The sequence below is a fragment of the Cucumis sativus genome, chromosome 5 (genome assembly GCF_000004075.3).
Source record: "Cucumis sativus cultivar 9930 chromosome 5, Cucumber_9930_V3, whole genome shotgun sequence".
Lineage (NCBI taxonomy): Eukaryota > Viridiplantae > Streptophyta > Magnoliopsida > Cucurbitales > Cucurbitaceae > Cucumis > Cucumis sativus.
The window spans coordinates 8,642,567-8,660,965 of record NC_026659.2 but is presented as its reverse complement, the minus strand read 5'-3'; the positions used below and the strand labels follow the sequence as shown (position 1 = coordinate 8,660,965).

Here is an 18,399-nt window from a genome sequence, read left to right as displayed (position 1 = left end):
ATAACATAGCCTCTCACAATCTTGCTAGGTTTAATTCTTCTTTTTTTTTTTTTTTTTTTCGTTTTAGAACAAAAGAAAATATGTGACCACTAAAAGTTCAACACCAAATAAGTAAAGGTAATTATCTAATCATAAAAATCACCCACAACCACCGGCGGATTTAGTATAGGCCTAGAGGGGCTCGAGCCCCCCTCAACTTTATTGTCTTTATATAATATATATAAAGAAAACCAATTAATAACTAATATTTGTAAATAGTTTAGTGGTAAGTATGCTTGTCAGCCCTTCTTCCGACAGAAGTTTAAGTCTTACTTGTCTAGTTTTTTTTTCTAAATTTTTATTTTTTCTCTAAGTTACAACTCGAACTTCTCTGTCAATAAATTTTTTGGATCCGCCACTGCCCACGACCAATGACAAAAAAAAGTAAAAAGGATAGTTTTTAAGAATACAATAAAATAAGAGTTTTTACCATCAACTAAAAACATTAACTTATACAAAATAATTATCAAATCGGATCTAAGTAATAATGAGAATTTGCCTTACATTTATTTCCCAAAGTATATAGTCAAGTCTACAAATTGAAGTGGTAAAAAGGTTACATCTATTTTTCCTTTCCACCAATAAAAAATTGGCACATAAGCAATATTTGATAAAAACTTAAATTATAATATAAATTAGAAAGAAAAAGTGTAGGTGAGATCAAAAGAATAAACTGTAAATTACTTTAGAATTAGTGAACCAAAACTACTTGTAGAATGGAATGCAAAAAATAACATAAGTTGTTGACTTATTGAATCTGTCCCTTAGTCAAAAATTTAGTATATATATATTCCCCATTCTTTCAACTTTAAAAAAAAATAAATTGACTCTTTTTATTTTAGTCCCCATCTACTCAGATACGTTTAAATATAATCTTTCTACTTTTATTCAGATGTAATTTTAAAAATATAACAAAACGCTAAAATATTTACATTATATAGAACAACTTTGAAAATGGAAAAAATTTACAGACTCACAATAAAAACTACCAAAAATACCCGTCATTAATTATCATCCATCGTGCGTAATACATTTAATAAATGATCGATTACATTTTGTTGTTCTTTCCTACTTGATCGTTTAGATTTGACTACCAAAATCTAAACGATTTTTTTTTTAAATTTTTTAATATATGATTGTTTAGATTTGACTATTTTTTTTGTAAACTATCGTTTAAATTTGGTTATCTAATATTCTAACGATTTTTTTTCAAGATCTTTTATATTTGAAACAACCAAATAACAGTTTGAAAAGAAAAATATATCTTTTATATTTGTTACACGGTGTTGAACCAAATAACAATTTAAAATAAAAAAATTACAGAAGAAAAGAAAAAAAAACGCACGAAAGAGAAAGAAAAGAAATCGGATGAAAATAAAGAACAAATCTAAAATATTTTAAAAAATGACTAGCTTCGTGAACATTTTCATTTTGTTACCCAAGACGTAAATATTTGGAAAGTTTGTTATATTTATAAAAAGTAACTTTATTTTTAGACAATTTTAAATATAACAAAATTATTTAAAATTAGTGTGAATCCATATTTATCAATTTAAAATAATTTTGTTATATTTATTAAATATTTTAAATAGTTTAAGATGCAATTGATAAGAGGAAATACAGTAAAAGGATGAAATGATGCTAAATTTGATTGGGTAAAATAATTTGAAAATGATAGAAGAAAGAGCAGTAGAAATTAATTGTATATTTAGAGAAAGATAGACGTAAAGAAGGCGAGAAGAAAAGAATTATTTTGGGTTTAGGGTTAAAAAGAAAAGAGTTTAGGGGTATTTAATTAGCTCATATAATTTACTTGGGGCGACTTTAGAATTAAGCAGTAGTGGACATTGGCAATGTCCTTATCCACACCAAAATTTGCTTTACATTCACACGCGCAACCTATAAATTAAAAGAAAAAAAAATTGGTCGAAGAAACAATAACAACTGTGGAAAGGGCAAGAGTCTCTTTTGCTGGCCCCCAGTTAGCATTAATATTTATAATATCCTCCACGAAACTTAGTGGAATAACTCAATGAGCATTTTTTATTGTCCCCTCTATAATTGATACCAAAAATACATTGTTTGTAATTCTATCTATTTTTATACCCTCCCCTCGACTTTCTCATTACACACCTTATCATCTCATCAACTCATTTTTTCACTTTAAACACATATTATTATTACCATTTAACCACGCTTCTAATTTACAAACTAGTTAAAGACTAGTTGTCCAAAAGCACGTACCACCCTTAAATATTATCAAATTGATTTATGAATACACAAACAGCCACACACATACACACTTACGTCACCACAATATACAATGTTCATAATACCAACCCCTTTCATTCTTGTTTCCTTATAATAATTCACTTTTCCATCCTCACAAACCCAACTAAATAACACAAGAAGATTTAGAAAGAAGAAGAAAGAAATGGCAGAGGAGTGCACTGAGAGCTCTGTTGCTACCTCTAATTCAACTCCATCAAACTGGTGGGATATTAATCATAATCATAATCACCATCACCATCACCATCCTTCACTTTCTTATAATTCTCATTGGCTTCTCCAAAACCCTAATTCCAATTCCTCTTGTGAAGAGGATGTTTCCATCTCTACTTCTTCTTTTACCAACGCTTCTAATCACCTTCTTCCTCACCATCCTTCTGATAATAACCACCTTTGGACTCAAGTTTTGCTGTAAGCTCTCTTTTTTTCTTTCTTTTACTTCCATATAACACCTTAAAAGTTTTACGATTTTACTCTTTTGTATGTGTGTATATATATATATATATTTGTAATCTCTTAGGTTCATATTCTATAAGTTCTTATTTCATATTTGAGAAGTTTTTTCTAAAGTTATCAAACTATTTTTCAAAAACATATTTTTGTTTCATAAGAACTAACCATTTGATTTTTAATAAATTAAACGTATTTTCTTCCAATTACTTACCCTCATTTGCATTTTTCTTCAGTAAAATATTTAAATTTTAGGTCAAATTCTAATCTCAATAACTATTTTTTTTTGGTTTATAAAAGGTAACCTAGTTTGAAAATTATTTGTAAGAATTAGATAACAAACTAAAAAGTTTAGAGGCACGTATTTTTAAAATCTTACACAAAAAAATGAAATGGTTAGAAAAATCAGAAGAAAAAACTTATGTAAACAAAAAAACAAAAACAATTTTAAAAATCCATAAACAAAATAGAGCTTAACATTATATAGAACAGACCTTAATGAAAAAGGAAATCTTTAACTTGAGCTAATTGAGTGGTCTGAGAGTCACCATGCATATACCTAGACAATCTTAATTAGAAAAAGAGTATATATATAACTTTACGAAATTCTTGTTATTAATTTTGAACCTATTTGCAGGAACATAGGAAATGATGTAGAATTAGAAAGCAACGAAGAAAACATAGAAGGGAATTTCCTGGAGACAATATCATCAAGATCAAGCATGTCCACCACCGGAATCTTCGAGTCCACCGCATGCAGCGATTACCTTAAGAAAATGGACACATCAAACAACGATAACAACAACTGGGACGACACTTTCCAAACCTTCAACACCAACAACAATAACAATAACAGACTTCTTACGTCCCACACTCACATGCTCCAAAACGAAAGGTTCTTGAAGCTTTCTAATCTCGTAAACAGGTGGTCCATTGCCCTCCCGAACCCAGACCCACATCTACGACACTTGACGATGGATGACCAACACGACCATCTCCGAGCCAGCACTATGCCAACTCATGAAATACTCGAGCCAGATGGGACCATGCCTCACCAAGGACTCGACCCATGTGACTCAAGCTTCCTTAGGAGATCCCTTCAAAATCAAAATTATGGGGATTATATTTCTTTTAATGGACGACTAGCTAAACCGGTGGTCGGCATCAATGGTTCGAGTAATAATCCTTGTTTTAAGTCGTCACTGAATTTGTCTGCTGATAGTAAGAAACAGATTCACCAAATTTGTTCGCCGGTAAGCATATTATCTCTTCTATTATAATATTAAAAGAAGATTAAATCTTATTGGAAAATTAGAAATTCAAGCAAAGTGGCTTCAGCCATCTATCTTTATTATTTAAAATTAAACTAAGCTTTCTATATATTTTTTGTTTACGGATTATCAAATGAAACCTTAGCTTCAATACATTTTTGGCTTAGTAGTGTGTTTGGCACCTAGGATTAAAAATAGTTTTTGTTCCTCGTAGTGCTTTTATTTTAAAAAATATAAAAATCAAAAGTGGGATGAAAAATTCTATATTTAGATTATTAAAATTATTAATAATTCAATATGTTTTTAGAGAAGGCATTAAACATGTTCACATAAAATAATCCCACTAAAGTATAATGGATCAAGTAAGAAGTGCATTTAGTTCTGTTCGTTTGTAATAAAACTTTTTTCATATTTACTGGTAAGAAATCATAGTGTTATAATAATATTTGACTTTTGTGAGTTGCATTAATAATGTGAATCATGAAGTAGAAGGATAAAAAGTAATGAGAATGTTTGAATTTTAATGAATGAGAAATTGCAGACAAGAATTAGTGGAAGAGGAAGTGGAGGAGTTTCGAACGAAGGGAAGAAGAAAAGATCCGAAGAATCTTCGTCTGAAACTTCAACCAAAAAGGCTAAGCAAGATAACTCAACACCTTCTTCCAATAAGGTCTATTATTTACATCTAACTTCTACTTTTATGTGTTTCATTTTCAACTAAATTTTGACTGATCATTACTAATTATTACATATAGTTTATTCATTTGTCTAATTAGTTTAAATTCCTCTAGGTTTCTGCTTAATTTTAAGCACTTATCAGATTAATATCTCACTGATGATTTGGTGGGGAGAATTGTTATATTATTTAAGTATGACAAGTTAATTATTGATCAGGGATCAAACTTCCAACAACCTCTCTTCAAAATCTCCATATATGGAGAAAAATAAGATGTCAATCAGTGTAATTTTAGTTTAAATAGTAGTGAGAAGTTGTATATTTTGAATTAGAAAAGAAAAACCATTTAGAATGCTAATATACAATATCGTTATAATTAATAGATTCAACAACCAAAGGTCAAAATTGGAGACAGGATAACGGCCCTTCAGCAAATTGTGTCGCCATTTGGAAAGGTGAATTTCTCTTTTGCTCATCCTTTCAATTTCCTCTTAATACTCAACTTTCATTTTCTTTTAATTTTTATCCTCCTTTTTAAATATAACAAAATCAAACTAAAATATTCTTAAAAATACATATAACAAAATTTTCACTTAATTTCAGACTGATACAGCGTCGGTTCTAACGGAAACCATTGGATACATAAAGTTCCTACAAGAGCAAGTCCAGGTTCAATTTGCATCTTTTATTTCTTCTATATGATAATTACGTTAATTTACATTATATTGCATTTGTCTTTTAATTAAAAAGGTAAATAAAAAGAAAGGCAATGCACTACTACTTACAAAATAAACATAAAAATAGGAGCAGCTTTTGTTTGAACTTTTTTGAAAAATATTGATTTTTCATTCTCTCCTACCTATTGTTGTTGTTAGTTGTAGCTTTAGCTTTTGTTTCAGTGCCACACTTTCCAAGTTTTCGTCTTTTCTGCTTTTATTTGTTATGTCTCAGTACTTTCGATATATAAATATAACCTTATGATATGAACTTTCTTTCTTTTTTCTTTTTTCCTTTTTATGTTAATTGAATCATATGGTATGAACTTTAATTGAATCATATGATATGAACTTTAATGATTGAAAGCTAAATGCCATGCATATAGTATATATTTGCTGGTCTTTGATGCATCCAATTCAAAATCTTACGAAAATAAATTAAACTTAGGAACGAAGAAGCATATATATTAGTAATCTGGACTTCTTTTAAAAAGAAATTATAAAGTTTGTCAATGGTTACAAATTTATTTGTTTCATCCTCCATATTTCAGCTACTGAGCAATCCTTACATGAAGACCAATTCCTATAAGGTATATTTCTTACCTTTTTTTTCTTTTCCTAATATATATTAGAACAAAACTATCAAAATACAATTTATTTTTTCTTTTCCTAATACAGAACAAAACTATCCCAATACAATTTATTTACACTTTATTTTCCTATGAAATATAAATGTTTTTTCAGATGTTCTATTTTTCACGATTTATCGATAGGTAAAATATAATCAATAAATGATGATAGACATGGATAGACTATATTATCATCTATTATATTGATGGATAGTGATATATACCGATGGATGTCTCTATTAGGGTATAACTATTTATATAACATATTGAATATAAATTTTTTATTATTTTTATAAATATTTTGAATAGTTTTGTCATAGAATAGACATATTATGCACATCGAAAATAACTCAACTATTTAAAATATTATATAGCAAATCAAATGATAGAAGATTATCTAGTGTTTATCACTAATAGACAGTAACAGTTACTATACTTCAAAATATTTTAGTTTATTTTGATATTTGAAAATAATTCATAACATTTCAATAATACTTTTCATTATATTGAATTGGGTCATTGAAAAATTTAGATTACAAGTAAAAGGAGAAAAATCATTACAAAGTAAAGTAGAGTTGAATGACTAAAATCCATGGAAGAAAATTTGGTAGTAATTAATGTTTTATGGTTGTTACGTAAATTCAGGATCCATGGCAAAGTTTGGAGAGAAAAGAAGGGAAAGGAGATGGGAAAATGGACCTAAGGAGCAGAGGTCTTTGTTTAGTTCCAATTTCATGTACTCCTCAAGTCTATAGAGAGAACACAGGATCTGACTATTGGACACCTTATAGAGGTTGTTTCTACAGATAGATATTATATTTAATTTACAATTATCAACTAATTTGATTTTCATAGGAACAAATACGTACTTATTTATACATTAAACTGAACTCTACTTGTATTTCTCTCACTTTTATTTTCTTCTGTATTTCTAAATTTCAATAAGTTGAAACCTACAACAAAGTTAAGAGCACCAAATAGTTATTCATGCAATATAATATTTTACACACTATTCATGTGTGACGCTCATCCATTTTTATATCCATATATGAATAAGCCCTGGTGGTATAATTCTATGTACTTCCATTTTTGTCCAGAATATAAAAGGTTTCGTATTATTTACGAGAATTTGACGGTGTTAGGAATTAATTTGATTTGTAACTTTTGGTTTTTATAATAAATTGTGTCCATTGAGTTCTTTGGGAGTTTTTAGAAGTTAGGAGAATTAAGTAATATTTAGGGTTTTTTAACAATTGAAATTCTATTGTTAATTACATTTTGTAAGTGTATATAAAGTCATGTTTAGTTGAATCTAAATATCACTTTCTCCACACTTGTCTAATCCCACACACCCGCTCTTCTAACCAAAGTGGAATCAAAGCGCCCCTGCGACAAATTTGAGAGAAAAAAAAGGTTAATGGTGGGATGAATTCACTTCAATTACCGATGCTTACCAAACTTAACTAGTTGGAGTATAATAGTACTATAATAGTTGGAGTATCAAAAGATCGTTACTAGGAGCACAAGATTTGTGGGAGATCGAGAAGAATGGTTTCCATGAGTTGGATGCTAGAGTCGAACAAGTGCAAAGAGATGCACTAAAAGAGACAAAAAAGAAAAGCCCTTTGTATCTTGTACCAATTAGTTGACGAAGATGCATTTCAAATCACCTATCATCCTGAGATGTCAAAGGTAGCACGGGACAAGCTCCACCCAACTCATAGTAAAGTTGATTGTGTTAAAAAAAGGTACAATTACAAATTTTACTTGGTGAGTTTGAATCATTACAAAACAAGGAGACGAAGATGATAGTAGAGTATCACACCCAAGTAATAATTCTTGTCAACCAACTAAGATGGAACAATGAAGAAATCTAGGATGTTCGTGTCATGGAAAAGATTCTATGAAGCCTAAATATCGAGTTTGAGATCATTGCTACGACAATCAAGGAGACAAAAGATCTTGAGACCATGACAATTGAACAACTTATAAGCTCATTACCAAGCCTATGAGGAGAAAAGGAAAATAAAAATGGAGCAAACGGAGACCCCTTGAACAACTTATCCAACTCAAACATAAGGAGGAGAATAGTTGTGGAGATGGAAGAGGTCCCCATGGTTGAGAACATGGTGGAAGATGTGAAGCCAGGATCGACATTTTTTCTCAAAATTCAAATGAATCTACAAGAGGAAAAGGAGCTCAAAATTGTGGAAGACGTGGTGAAAGGTCTGGGAGAGATAAATCTCAAATAAATTGTTATAATTGTAACAAATATGGACATTATGTGAAAGTCATGTGTTACTCGTCTCAATAAGAGATAATTGTGTGATATTAAATAACATGCATGAAAATTGTGAGATGTTTGCAAAGTTGAACCAGATGGAAAATGGTAATATTGCCTTTGGAGACAAACGCAAAGGAAACAAGAAATCCAGGAGTGCCTTCATCTCGATAATAACTACTCTGAGATGGAAAACTAGGCATCCAAAGAGCCCTCATCTCTATCTAGTCTCTATGATGGGAAAACTATGCATATACTATTAGGTTTTATGTCCTAAAGCTCGTAGATAGTTAAATATAATTAATTAACCATTATTTATTACTAAAATTTTATTATTATTATTTCAATAAGCATTATTAATTATATTGCTAGTTTTTTCCTAATAACATAAATCCAGTAAACTAACATCCTAAGCTGTTTGATGTGTCTTGAATAGTATGTAGAATCTCATGATTCTCTCAAACTTCTAGAAGAAGAGGGAGTTATAAATACGCAGAAGAAAACATGTTTTTCAACCTAAGCCTTTGCCTCTCTGCGAATTCTATCAGAGATTTTCTTAAAAGATTTTTTCATTCAAACTGCTTCCCACAAACTAATCTCATCCCAAAGAATAGGAAAGTCTCCGACGGGTGTTATCCCCAATTTGAAGTTTTAGTAGACATAAGCATCAAACTACATGAGTTTTTCTTTCTCTAATCTATAATTTTAAAGCATGCATTGATCTTAACATTACGTTGCCAAGGACTTTAATCCCTTCATATACTGGATGACCTCATCACAAAGGATCTGCTGTAATGCCCTAGGCCCAGGATTCAGACCATGATTTGGAATCCTGATATCTGACATTGTTAACTTTGGAATCTATGCTTCAAGCTAAACATGCTTAACTTTGGAACTCTTATCATCAAGCCACCCGAAAGGAAGGTGTACCTTGTTGGTATAGATATTAATTTGTAATTCTTTTAAGTCTTTCATAACATTACTTTTATGTTCTCATGATCTCTCTCATTCAGATATGATATCGGTTCATTCATGTCTTTTATGTTACATAACATTACTTTTATGTTACATCTGTGCACAAGAAACTCCTTCTAGGGTCACAATAATTCTCTGGTATCTCAAGTATTTAATCAAACATGCTTTCAAATCACAAGCTTTAAAATTTTATCTTAAACTAGAACATCATGTTTAAATAAACCTCTTTCATACATCAAATCTTTATTCTTTAAATCATGTTCTTTTTTTGCTAAAATCACTTTCAAGTTTAAATACTTAGGAAATCAACATAACTGATGTTTGCTTAAAGTACTCTTAATTCTCATAATGCTTAAAGCATCCTTTACTTAAATTTCAAGCTTGAACAAAGAACTTAGTAAAATCATAAACCCATGCTATTGCTTATTAATAATTCTCAAGTTTAATCATAATTTCTTTTTTTTTTTGCTAAATCTGATGCTTTCGAAATGACTTTCTAAAATTCGTATGCAAAACATACACATTTACTCAATGCATACTCAAATCAATTGGCTAGTAATTCATGTTCAAAACCAATAGTTAAACTCATTTTTGTCACTCACAGATAGTAAATAACTCTTGGTTTATAAATTTATCCAGCCTCTTCTTAGCATGAAGTAAGAGTATTTTATCATCAATTAATCCTCTTAATTCAAAAATAGTCCAAACATTACTAAAAAAATTGCAGAAACACCAAAAATGGCCTAAAAAAATACTTAGGGGATGACTAGCACATGTCATTGTTGACAGACGTTACACACGTGAGCACAGGCCCCTCAGGGTGCTTGGCCCCGTGCAAACCTCGTGTGATGTCTAACTACACATCCCATGGCCAACTGGCCTTGTTGCATGAGTACGTCCTCAAGCGTGCATGGTTTGTCGCAAAGCCCTAGTGCACCCCTTATGTCGCTTGGCTATGCGTTGGGTTATTGCATGTGCTTGCTTAATGCCTCAAATTACCTTACATTTCTTTGCACACAACACAACGCCTAACTTCTCTAATGCTCAAACAATGCTTGGTTGCACAACCTCTTTTCTCATATGTCATTTGCATTCCATAAATTAATCTCAATTTCCAATGTATATAACTTGAAATCCATTAGTCAAAATGGAAAAATTCCTTCTAAAAAGTTTTGTAGAATCCTCTTAACTATTATAACTAAAATATTTAGCTTCAATATCCAAATATTATATTATGCGGCTTCAAATCTTTGAAAAGTGCTTAGAATACATACAAGTAACCTTTGTTGCTAAACATTAATGGTTGAAAACCTTCTCGATATTTTTTCTCTTCAGCAGACATACCCCTTAAACTACACTCATAAATTGTTCTACTAAGATTAAAATGAGAAAAAGTGCATGAGAGAAAAAAGAGCAACTGAATTGTGAAGTTACCTTTCTATAATGGTACGTTCATGGTCGTTTAGTGCACCTTTTGCTTGCCACCATTTGAGTCTTTGCATGCTCTAGACACCTATTCTTCACTTCATCGACCACTACTTTGACCTGTAAGACTCTCCTTGATCACATGGCACTCAACTTAACTTGCATAGTTTTCATTTAGATAATGTTGCATGCTCATGCTACCCTTTGTTGCTTAGCCTTTAACACATGGCATAACTTTGGTCTTGTTGCATAAAGGTTATCTTGATCAACTCTTTTGAACACATCACAACACACCAGCCTTGGCTGCCTAGCACTTGCTTGGCTGCATAATCTCTTGGTATAACTCTCATGTTGCGTAGCTTTGCTTTTCTCGCCTAAAATGTGTTCTTGGTTAAATATAATAAATCTTTAGAGGTTCTCATTACACTTTTTTTGGCTGCCTACCCTTTAGCCTTCAAACTCTAACAAATAGACAAATTTTAGCTCGCTATTCAACATGGAGGTTATTTTGACATGGTTTGGTCGCATAGCATCCTCTTGCTCGCTAGCCAACACTTAGCCATTTCAACACACTTTTTCCTTTTTAGCCGCCTAGTATGAACTCTTCTAGACACAACAACAACATTTGTTTGGCTGCCTACCCTATGCTTTAAATACTTGCTGCCCATCTAGCATTATAACTACCCACCTCAAGCACCTTCTTACTAGGTTCGAGATGTGGCGGGAAGCCAACAGATATTGCTCCCTTCAAGAACGACACCAGCTAAACCTTAAATTTTAATTTTTAAACAATAAACAAGTAGAAACTAAACACATACAGAACTGAGTAAAATCTTTTTCAATAAACAACTCCATATCAGTTTTGCAGACATAACGTAAACCTATTTAGATAAAAAAAAAATTTGAACACCGTGTTGGGATTTATGTCCTAAAACTTGTAGAATGTAAATTTAATCCATTAATCATTATTAATATAAAGTGTTATTATTGTAATAATTATTATTGATTAAATTATTAGTTTTGTCTTAATAGCCCAAATTCAATAAACTAACATCCTAAATTGTTTAATGAGTCTTGAACAGTATGTCGAGACATACAAGGATCAATGTTCAAGATCAGATTAAAGGGTCTATAGTATAGGGATAAGATTGGGTACCTTATCCTGGTAACACTATTGATATGACTCACTTTGTATTTGATACAAACACAATGATCTAACACATTTGTGTAGTTGACATGCGAGTGAGGGTATACTATGCATGAGTTTGCATAAGACCGGACCGCGAAATAGTAACCACTAGATGTAACTCCATTAACTAGTTAGGTTTCTATTTTTACTAGGATGACCTAGGTAACTTAGTCTTAATCCTGAGTGTGTTATGTACTCCTGTTCACAAGGAATTATCATTTGATTTGTACGGGTGAGAGTGGCTAGATCGCTGACTCAATAAGCTTATCATTTTGGGAACAAGACCAAGTAGGGAGCTGAGAACATAATTACACAAGATGAAATTCACCCATTCCCTACTTTAGGGTAAGTAGATGAATGTTCCCTTAAATGGTGTCTCCAGGTCTTGAACAAAGGGCCCTACCCTTTCTATGGCACGAAAGGGGTTTATGTTTATTGGTAGGACCATAAACAGGTTGTTCATTGAAGGAGCACAGGTATTTAAAGATTAGAGGTAACCCAGGGGTCAAACGGTAAATTAATCCAGCTAGTGTTACGAACACTCGTGAAAGACTAACTTACTGTTATTGGTCTATATTCGTGGACACATAAATATATCTATAGTTAGAAGAGTTCAGCTGTGAGTCTTTAGTGGAGTGTACACACAATTAACGAATATTGATTAATGTGGTTAATGAGTTTAGCCAATTAATCTCATATCGTTGTAGCTTCTGATTTGTTGGTCCATTAGGTTCTCTTCCTAGCTCGTAAAGGGCAATGAGATTTATTTATATTGGTTGTAATTTGAAATGTTCAAATTTACTTTGGGAATTAGTTTAACGTATAGTGATACATTATATAAGTTTGTGAAACTTTATTATATAAATTTAATTTTGGATATGATTCAAAATTAATTTATGAGAGATAAAATATTTGAATGAGTTCAAGTATTAATTTAATGTGAATTTGATTCATATTAAAATTATTGATTATGAGAGAAATTTATATTTGAATATGATTCAAATTTAATTTACGTTAAATATAAGATATTTAACTTAGCTATTAATTAATTGGAGAATTAATTAATAATTTAGTTTTATTTAATTAAATTAAATTAAATTAAATTTATAAAAAAATATTGCAGAGATATTCATTCAAATAATATTTGAATGAAATATTAATTAAATATGATTTAATTAATTATATTAATATAAATCTATAAGATATTGGAGAGATATTCATTCAAATAAGATTTGAATGAAGTATTAATTAAATATGAGTTAACTAATTATTAACTAATTGATTAAATGTTAATTAATTAGTAGATTTGATAATAGAACCTCATGATTCTCTCCTACTCCTTTTCCTATTCCAAGAAGGAAAAAAGTTATAAATATCTAGAAGAAAACAATTTTCTTTAACGAAATTCATTAAGAAAAAAGCAAAGGCTTTTTCTCTCTACAAAAAGAAAAGGTTTTCTCACAAATATTTCTAAAGATTTTCCCATCCCAATTTGTTCCCACAAACCAATCTCATCCCAAAAACCAATCTCATCCCAGAGGATAGGAAGGTCTTCGACGGGTGGTGTCCCCAATTTGGTGATTTGTAGATTCAGAGACGTTATCGAAAGTAAGTTCTCTGTATCTTTTAATTTAAGAACATGCTTAGTTTTATATTTAGAAATTTGATTCTAAAATTTTGTCAGTGTATTGGTATTTTAAGATTCCCAAATTAATTTGAGAAACGGTTTTTTAAATTCTTCCACTGCCATAGGGCTTTTATCCATTCACATCAACTTTTCCAAAGCTTAAGTCTGACACCAGAAATGACCAACTGAACATAAGTACGAAACAACAAGACACAAACGTTGATAAAACAAAATCCTTCAGCAGACAGATAGAAATGATTTAGGCTCCAAGGACACGGTCTCTACCTAGAAAGTGGAAAAATATTTTGAAGAGTGTAAGCTAAACAAGCCTAGTGAATGATAGATTTTCTAAATAACTTTTCATAAACTTTCAGAAACAATAATATTTGATAAACCTTTGAAACAGTAAACGAAGAACAATAACATAAATGCTTGAACATTTATTAGACAATAATATAAATCCTTGTTTTTCTTCTACAAACCCAAGTTTCTACTTCAACGATATAGTAGAGGTTGCTCAATACTAACTCGTTTATAAATTTCAAAGATTGACATCCCTAGTCCTTGTTCTTACGAGGTAGGCGTCCCTAACTTGCTCCTACAGATAAGTGTCATTATCTGTCCTTGGTGCCCTTTGTCCTACCCTGTTAAGGGTTGTTTTGAGATATCTTAGTTTTGAGAAAACATTTATAAATCATAATTTTTAAACTTCCCTAAGAGTCCTTTTGCATAAAGTACATAGCTTTTTTACATCTCATAATACCTTAATAAACTCATTTACAAATATGTCATAAACATTTCTCAGTAGACAATAAGCTTGAATAATATCTTAGTGAAATCAGATGCTTTGGAAACTATTCATAAAACATCTTAAACATTTAATTCAAATCATTCATCAACATTAGTTAAAGAACACGATTAAAATAAATTCAATTTTCACTCACAGATACAAGCTTAAGTCCTTGGTCTATAAATTTTTTACCTCCTCTTGACCTGAAATAATTGTAAAAAAATCCATTTTATTTTCCTTGACCATGAAAATACCAAAACTTTACTTTAAACTGTCAATTAAAAATCACCAAAAGGCTCAAAAGCATGTTCTTCGCCCACATCTTGCTCGCATGGATGGGTAGTAGGGCCTTGGCCGCGTGCGCTGGGCTGCCCGCGTTTTAATATCCAATAACAAGCCCAAAACGCCTAACCAAAATGCCCAAGGTCGAATAACAAACCCAAAACAACTTGCTAACCTCAAAGCTTGGCTGCAAGCAACTTCTTCCTCACGTGAAAGCTCTGACCTCAAGCCTTGCCTAACCTCTTTTGGTCTTGGCCGCACAACCTAAACGCCTAGAGACATCCTTCACTACCTAATAACCTATATGGACAAGCTTTCCTCGCCTAGCCAAGCACATACTCAAGTTTGGCCGCTCATGACACTCATTTAGAGGTTCTCTTCTCGCCTAATTCCCAGCCAATAAGCCTTGGCCGCCTAGACAAGTTCTAAGTATCTAATGATACTTGTTTAGAGGTTTTTGTCATTTGTTTGGCTACCTAGACACCCCCAACTAACCTTTAAATGCCTTGCCCTTAAGCCCTTGACACTTGACCAAAATTTTCGTCTTTTCCAATAACCATGACACACCTTTTATGATACTTTTTGAACTTTAATTCCATTCAACAGTTAACCCTCAAATCACTTTAGAGAACTTAAATTTTTGAAAAATTCAGTGTTTACATTCCACATATGTTTATATTGTTCTTCATTGTATATTTCAAAGAGGTTTGAGTTTGAAGCATTTGTTCGTGTGTGTGTGGCTATTGTTCTATGATAGTTTGTTGAAGAGAACATTCATCACTTCGTGGGGCTAAAGCCTACTCAATTGAGAAGGGAGTTCTTGTTCACTTAAGGGGAGCCTAAGTTACTCAAGTAAAGGAAGTTCAAAAGAGAAGGAAAGATACTTCACGTGAGAATGAGCCTCATGTGCTTAGGGGAACACTATTTCATTCAACATTAAATATACATACTTAAAGGAAGCCTAAGTTCTAAAGAAAATGAAGTTTGACATCTAGGGAAGCCTATGTGTTCATTGAGTTAGCTCTATAACTTTCACTATAATCTTGAGAATATACATAGATATAAGTAAAACATTGTAATTGCATGACTATATTATATCAGTGGATTATCTTTCTTGGGTACACTACGTACCCTCTACACTAGGCGTTGTTTCATCGAACTGGGTTATCGATTCCTTCGTGTTACTATTGTTTCTCTCTTTGTTATTTTCATTATTGTCTCTGTACTTTATAAAATATCATTAAGTTAATTTTAAACTTGCCTTGTAACTTGTGAGATTAAATTCTATGAGAGTGGTTGGTAAATAAGATATTTAGATCCAAATGAAGAGTTTGTTGGCAACTTGTTATGTGTAAGAGAGAAGAAGCACAGAGGTAGCTGTGACAAATAGATGAACTTGTGCTGAGTTAGCAGCTGAGGTGGCATCCTGGAGGTGATGAGCTGGATTTTCTTTTGTACGGCTGTGGCTCTAACTCTAACTCTATCTCTAATTTCAACCTTACTATTAAAAAGTAAAGTTCCAAGTGACACAAAACGTGTTAAAAGAGAAAGAAATAATGATAAGGTTGTAGATAATAAGTGAGGAATTGAACCCAGCCACACGAAAGGGAGTGGAAGCGTGCAGCTCAGTTTGGTATAGGAATAATAGTCCAAAAAGGGAGAGATATATCAACAGTCAACCTATTTTATTATTATCTAAATTATTAAAACATTTACCTTTTACTCTTAGCCACACAAATTAGAAGAGTCTTCTAAGTTCTCATTGACAAAATTATTCTAAAGACAAATAATAATAATAAACCATTATATAATCTAAACACAAAGTGGCACCACTACTACTCCACTCTCTTAATAATATTACTTCTTTTTCCACTTTTTCCCTTCATCTCTCCTATTTGACCAAACCTCTTTTTATTATATTCTTCCTTTTTTTTTTCTCTCTTTTTTTTTTTGTCCTTTTTCCTCTATCAATTTGGAAAAATAGTTGTTTTTGGTATGGAAATTTTCACACTAGATGTTGAGAGAAATTTAATCCCTAAATTTCAACTTATATGGGTGGTTGTTATGATGTGATGTTTGTTTTTTAGAATTTGATCTTCTAATTCTTTCATGGTTGAAATGGGGTCATATTTAGTATTTGAGCTAAATTAAGCTAATTATTTTATGGTGTAATTGAAGTTTAGTTCAAATAAATAATATTTAATTGGATCAAGATAATTAATTTGGTCCAATGCTCATGATAAAAACACATATTATCATCAAAATGTGTCAACTTATGTCTTCAATTTAAGTTTAGGATACATTTTCGTATTTAGTTTCAAATTCAATTATTTATATTTTTCTTAGTTAAATGATGAAGTAATTCATAATTGGTCGAAAATTGTTATTGAACGGTAAGCATTGAGACAAAAGGAAATGAAAAGAAAGTGGCCACAATGAAAGCTATTCTCCAAATTATGCTCCACCATTTTTTGAATTCAACAATTTGGTGATGATTTATTCATCATGTTTTTGGTTTACTTTTATAGTTCAAGCATTTTATATTATTTTCTTAATTAGTGGACACTAATTTGAAAAGTTGTTTTATTGGTTAGAAATATATTAGGGTTTCTTTCTACTTATTTCCAAGTATTTTAGTCAATTATGTTTAATTGATAATCAACTATCAAATATTGATAGTGTTGGATGTTTAGTTTGATAACTATTTTATTTTAAAAATATAATTTTGATTTTGAAGTCTAGACTTCAAAGTCAAGACATTAATACATATATATGTTAGTGATATTTATAGACTTAATATTAGAAGTACGTAACCAAAATGGGAGTTCAACGATCTATGTATAACACTGTGATATTATCAAAACAAATTTAGTTTAGTTCAAAGATAATTGACATGACGTTCTATTTTGGAGGGGTTAAGGTTCCATTTTCATTTCGACATGTACAACAAAACTAATATTAGAAAAAGTTTTCGATCGAAAAAAGCGTTTTCTTCCCAAATGATTCCAATAGTTTACCATCGATGGCTCTGAGAAGAAAAATGAAAAAGGGAAAAAAGAGAGAGGACAATTTGACTAGAAATTTGATTGTTGTGTGAAAAGAGTTTGGGTGTTGTTTCTTTTTTAGCTGATTCGTTATTCAAGACTTTATGCGATGAGACCAAACTCGTTCATGTCTGTTAAATTATAAACAATATGATTAATCAAAATTACTTTTGGATGTATATGTGGGTTAGTGGAACTCAATCTATCTTATTTCTCAATTCAAAATAATGCAAATTAATATCTTTAGGTTTCTGTATTTTTCGAATATTAATTGGTCAACCACACTGTTTCCTATCACATCTATGAATTTAATAATTTCCTTTCTCAACAAAACAACAAAAGAAGGAATTCACAATCACCATAGATATCAATAATAATATCTTTACTCGTGACAACTTTTTTCTTTTCTTTCTTTTTTTTTTTTTTTTGTATGAAATTCTGTCTTAATTTCATTCGTCCATGTTTAAAGAAATAAGTCTGTAGTTTTGATGTTAAATAAATATCTGAATTATGTTCTTACTATATGGTTTCCATTGATCATTAATACCATTAACACAATGTCAAGTTAAGTTAGTCTAAGCTTAATTGATGGCTTTTTTTCTTATATGTCAAATGTCCATTAAATATATTACCAAATAACGGTTGTGACTATTGTATTGAGTAGGACTTTTCGAGATAATAATAATCTTTATATATTATAACATTCATAAAAAAAA

The 18,399-nt window shown here is 30.9% G+C and overlaps 1 protein-coding gene across 1 annotated transcript; it reads left to right on the top strand.

Moving 5' to 3' along the window:
- The first annotated feature begins 2,338 nt into the window (after window positions 1-2,338).
- On the top strand, window positions 2,339-7,109 carry LOC116403687 (transcription factor bHLH111-like). Its single transcript, XM_031885162.1, has 7 exons — window positions 2,339-2,739; window positions 3,416-4,031; window positions 4,591-4,719; window positions 5,109-5,180; window positions 5,329-5,394; window positions 5,993-6,031; window positions 6,716-7,109. Exons 1-7 carry the CDS (start codon window positions 2,474-2,476, stop codon window positions 6,878-6,880), a joined length of 1,353 nt encoding a protein of 450 aa, XP_031741022.1. The 5' UTR covers window positions 2,339-2,473; the 3' UTR covers window positions 6,881-7,109.
- The last annotated feature ends 11,290 nt before the right edge of the window (window positions 7,110-18,399 follow it).